Below are 5,922 nucleotides of genomic sequence, written 5' to 3'. Positions count from 1 at the left end.
ATAATTTATTTGCCAGAGTATTTGTTTATTTGCCAGATTTTTTTATGGCAAAAGTTTTGTGCAAAGGGTCCCTGAAGTGCGCATTTAAGCAATTATGACCCTAGCTATAATTCTCCTAAATACTTAATTATACATCAGTGATAAGAGAGGGAAGATAAGAGAGGGATTTATGGTAAAATTAAACACATTTCCTTCAAAATCATCGTGAAATGTGAGAAGAGACTTGCTCATTGCATATTCATGAAGACATGCATAGAATTGCTTCACCTTAATAACGGAAAACTTAAAACATCATTATAGCTTTGTTATTCCTTGTCTGATTTCGGTGACATTTTCAATGTATTGTTCGTGTGACTTGTGTGATTTTAAAAAATCATAATATTTTCAGCAAGGAGTGTTAACTAATTTTCAAAAATCAATTTGAATAGTTACGTTCATCCCCTCGTGCAACAACAAAATAATGAAACTATTCAGAAAGACAATAATGAGCCGTTTCCTGATAACATTTACACTTTATACACTTCATTATTTTATTAGTATTGCAAAAATAGCATCATACAACACAATTGTGAGTCTGGTAGTTGAAATCATTTATCTGTAGTTCATATAGATATGAGACAGACAACAAGCGGTGTCACATAATTCGACACGAGGTGAACTTCATTACGGTTGCTATGGCAACATAACCACAGCTTAATTACTTTGAGATGATACTGACAAAATATACCATAGTCAGGCAATCAATAATAAAGGTTAAAAAATTCACAGACGATTACACGACATCAGATATTTGATAATAGTGTGATTACATTATACGATATTATTTTACAAAGGTCCGCAATAATGTGGTGTCGACATATCATAATCATAATACACACTCTATCACGATCGATATTATTATTTATAGCAGTGACGTACCTGAAAAATCTGGGTTAACATTTTCCGAAAAAGTTTGAAAAGAGGTATCAAACTTCTATCAGCGGGTACTGCTGCCACCCTCATTATAATGACCTTCGCCTCGCTTTACAGGCCTATATCAGTCCAAATTTGCCCCAGATAATTTTTTTTCTTAAATGATTGTATGCTTAACCCTGGAAATTTTCATTCAGTTACACTGATTTGTTACAAAATGGCTCAGCATCAAGTTACAAGTTTTACAAAACGTTAGTTAACTACGTATATCAAGATCTTACAAGGGTCCCCATTGAATAAAGCCTTACTTTATGGTGACTTCCATGGCAATCTTGATTTTGTCTGTGATAGCAAAGTAATGTAACAAAACATTTATGTAACTGGTGACAGAAACCCTTCACGTGATTGGCCAGTATGCTATAGAAAAAGTTTACCCAATATTGGATCAAATGGAAACATGCATGTTGGTTGGGTAAAAATATACCAAATATTGAGTACATTTTACGCAATGTTGCGTTGAAATTTACCCTTAAAACATGCATTTAGCCCAACATGGGGAAAAAGAAAATACCCAGCAAACATGCATATACCCTTTTTACCCAATATTGGGTAGAATTTTACTCAGTGTTTTTAAAGTGTATTCTGTAGCCCGGGTTAAAAAATGTAGGTCATGGTCCAATTCTGTGCTTGAATTAACATTGAATCTTTCTTATGTTAATTGTACTCTTTCGTTATGTTATCATGCATTGCGAAGAAATTAATTCAGTTATTAGTCTGAGACAGCTATGAATGATCTGAGTGAAGGATGAGGTGATAAATTGAACGTGTAGAGTTAAATATTTATGTCACAACTGGCTTTCCATAAAATTAAACTACAGTTAGAGACTTTTGAATATAGTTTAATCTAAACCCGCATTCAAAATACTGGTCATTTGGTGCAAATAATTTCAAAAAGAGGTAGAAGGACATTAAAAACAAAGAAAAATAATTACAATCATTTGTTGATTATATAATGACAATCGTCATGGCAAGGTAACTTTGTGAATAGAAATAATGACTTAACTGTCTGAAAATGAAATATTTTTAAATTCACTGTCACTCATGATTAAATACTTCAGGTAATACAATCTCAAACTGTCAGAAAATTACATGATCGGATACTCTTACTTTTCGTATCTTACCACGATTATGACCCTGATATGAATACATAAGCTTTTAACCCCCCCCCCACCCGCCCCCAAAAGACAAATGACGTTGTACGAGTTATTTCACTCGATATAAGAACACATTACATAACACTTAAACACGACATCAGTTAGAATGATACAGTATACTCCATACTTTAGGTATAACCAAAAGGTTTTATTATTGTTATCGATATTGTGAGCTTTATTTATAGACATCATTATGCTATGATGTTTGCTATGTCAAAAGACAGAAAAAATGCAATTTCATCTCATATATTAAAAAACTTGCAGAACTTTAGTCCATCTCTACAAAAAAATACAGGTTTTAGATAAATCCATGGTAACAAGGTTTTGTCGTTTACCACCATAAAAGAAAACGTTCAATAGACACTGATAGAGAGTTTTTATTGTCAAGAAATTGGAAAAAATTTCCTTGACAAACAATTTGTAGAACAATGATGGTACAAAGAAATCATTTACAATATTTTTCTATTTTCTTATGATAAGAAAAAAAAACGTTGTCAGCACCATGTTATTCAAAGAGCGTATATTCACAATCTTGGTATAAAAAGAAGATAAGTACGTCCACACATATTTACACAAGTCGTCATATAAACTAAAAATGGAGACAAGTGAATTTTTTTCAAGACCATGAGACCGTTTTACAATAGCTAATAACTATGGTGAAAATGTTATCATGGCCACTGTCAAGGTAAAATTGCTTAGTAGCCAAACATAATCAAGGTTCCCATGATAAAAGTTACCGTGGTTTAAGTTTTTGTGAAACAGGCTCCATGTTTATATAGTGCATGATAAACTGTTATTTGTTGACCATGATTACTTTTCACTGCTAGCCAATATAATGTTGTAAGTTGAGCACTGTGTTAGTAGGGAGGTTTCGCAACAGCTACACAGACGCTTTCTGGAACCTAGAGAATCTATTGTCAAAAGCCCTTCATGACACAGGAGTCTTTGTCGAAGATCTGTGAATCAAAACATCAGTATCGTCCTTAACTTTGGACAAACAATATGTTTGCAATTTTTCGTTAGCATAGAATATTACGGCGATCAGCTGTCTCTGTCTACCAATTTTCGACAAAGTCCTCTCAGCTATTCGTTGTGATTTGTCTGGTATTTTCTATAGATTAACTTTGTTCTAGAATCCGTCCCAGTTGCAATTGTGAAAACTCGTTATTGTCACTGTAGTTCAGACCGATCAAAACTTGTTTGTTATTTGCAATGATCCATGGTCTGTCGATTTGCAATCCGCAACGTGCATTAGAACTCCGGTGGATATCAAATTGGTCTATCAGCAGACAAAGCCAGAACGACTCTGTCATATCTTGACATCCTTCAACAATTGGCCTAAAGAGACCGACATCGGGGTAAAGAAGAAGGGAAAACTGGCGATGTATTGGTTTATTTGTCAATACACTAATGAATAATTTGCTTATCTTTTAAGCGAATGTCTTTGAGTACGGTTCCGGACTCTAGCCCAGAGATGATGGTGATGCCGTTACACATGATCTTCGGTACAACCAAGATTTCCCGTTTCCGGTCGGCTCTACCAGTGATAAGGATGAGCAGTAGACACATGGAGCATTCTATCGCTCTCTGAGTGGTCTCGAAGGCCAACCAACGCCAGGGTTGTGGGCTGTCCTCCGACTCTGACCTTGAACTAAACGTGCTGACTGCTGCATAGAATTTCATCAGGATGCAGATCCCACCGATGACGGAACAGACGCAGAGGAGACGAGCAAAACTGCGGAGAAGACCGCGGTCGACGTTAAGCGGAGTTCGCGAGAGATCTCGCGTGATCTTACAAGCGATGGAAGCATAGCCAATCATCACGATGGTCCCCCAAGCGATGAAGATTACCTGGCATAGCACCAAGAGAAAAATACTGCGCTGACTGTACATGACGGCCCAGTCAGCAGTCACTACCAATGCGGTGTATCCCAACAAACAGCACCCCATTCCGATACCATGTTTGTAGCTCGACGCGAGTGATTTCCCACGATGGCATGCGTTGGTTGTTGCCAGGAGCACGGCTAACAAAACCGTAAATGCCCCGATTAAACAAGGATAAGCCAGAGACCACAACACCTTGGCTAAAATGGGCGGGAAGATATTCCACGAGTTATAGGCGTCGGTAAACAAAACCAACGACCGTAGAAGGCTGAAGAGGCAGATTGCGATGTATAAACCGAGCTTCAGCTGGTACCCGTTGGACATCCTTGCCGCTTTGAAGGAGTATAGCTTCAAGAATCGGTATGTTGAAAATATTGTAAAGAGCAGGAAGATGGTTGCGAAGCCATAGACGTGGATGTTCCAGGTGGACTTCCAGACGATGCGTGCTTCTTCCCAGTCAGGTACGGGTTCGCCCCGGGGTATCGGATCGAACGGAGAGGGTTCAGGCTCAGCCGTAGATACGCTATCCATTTCAGGAAATGGATTGACTGACATTGCGATTTTGCACTAATCTATAACATTTACCCTTTTTAGACTGATGATGACTTCGTTATTGTACTTGCAAGAAAAGTAAAGGCGATAGTCCATTGTTCTGTTGAAATATCATGAAGTTTTGTTGTTATTGTCAGCAGTTTGTGGTTATGGGCATTGAAAATTGAAAATTCAAAGGTTATGCGAACACTATAGCTATCACAATCATCTTCTCACAGCTTGTTTCACAATCCATTTTCATGCAAAACTGATTTGAAATGCAGTAATACGAAGGTATTCTCAATATTGGATCATCAATGTCAAATCAAAAGTGTCCAGTTAACTGAAGGCGTTGTTAAACCACAATCACACAAAGGCGAAATGATTATGCGAGTGTCATCCGTTTGGTCACTTGAAGCAAGTCCTCTCTCTGTAAGCTCTAGAAGTGAGAATACGACAAATTGCAATGTATCAAGATATTAATGCGACCGCTGTCACATTTTGACGTCAGGACATGAAGAGGCGGGCAAGAGTGGTATAAGCTCGTCCGACAACACTGTCTGATCCTAACCACCAATAACATGAATGCATAAAGCTCTCGTCTGCGTTCGTCAGATCACTGGCATTTCCCGACAGTAATTTAAAAAGTCCAACCAATTTAGCGAGAGCGGTAAGGGCCAATACCGTGACCAGCCAACCGTATCACTCGTCCCATCCACTTGTGGTTAATTTTCACGGCTATTTATGAAATTATACATTCAGATGATCTCCTTTGTGTTAATGCTAATTGCGGCTCCCTTGTCTGCATTGACTAATATATTTTGATATCGATGAACTGTTGGCAGTCGTTGGCGTTTCGTTTGAATGATGACATGGAAGTCGAGAATGCATGGTTGCATTGGTAATGGTTCGTTCTTTATCAAAGTTCTATCTCACTCCAAATATATATACATGTGTATATATTTTTCTATGTAGTATGGGCCTGCTTTGGCAACCTGTCACCTTTCCCCCATTAACTCCGTAAATGACTTCAAATTCACTCCACCAAATCGAATATGTCTTTATACTACCTAGAAAACAAGTAGATCCCCTAACCTTAAAATCAGGATGTTTATAGACTGATATAGAGTCAAGCTAGACTTTAATAATAGAACAATGATTATGTAGGGCAAGATACAATTTCGTAAGCTTCAGTAAATGCTTTGAATCAATGAGCTGGTTAATTTTACAAACAAGGAGCTCATCAGTTTTTTCCTCGAAGTCTTGATCAACCTGAAAATCATCTATACTGTAATACGAGGGAAAAACTCTTTACGACTGAAAACCACCACTCCTTTGAGCACGTGACAAGTATCGATGGCGCGCTCTGGGGTTTAAACAA

General features: G+C 37.7%; 1 protein-coding gene across 1 annotated transcript; it reads right to left on the bottom strand.

Moving 5' to 3' along the window:
• Window positions 1-516: 516 nt before the first annotated feature.
• LOC129271052 (proline-rich transmembrane protein 4-like) lies at window positions 517-5,090 on the bottom strand. The gene has a single exon (XM_064095859.1). It carries the CDS (start codon window positions 4,563-4,565, stop codon window positions 3,534-3,536), a length of 1,032 nt encoding a protein of 343 aa, XP_063951929.1. The 5' UTR covers window positions 4,566-5,090; the 3' UTR covers window positions 517-3,533.
• Between the last annotated feature and the right edge of the window lie 832 nt (window positions 5,091-5,922).

The sequence above is a fragment of the Lytechinus pictus genome, chromosome 2 (assembly GCF_037042905.1).
Source record: "Lytechinus pictus isolate F3 Inbred chromosome 2, Lp3.0, whole genome shotgun sequence".
Classification (NCBI taxonomy): Eukaryota; Metazoa; Echinodermata; class Echinoidea; order Temnopleuroida; family Toxopneustidae; genus Lytechinus; species Lytechinus pictus.
This window is presented reverse-complemented; position numbering and strand designations above follow the sequence as displayed.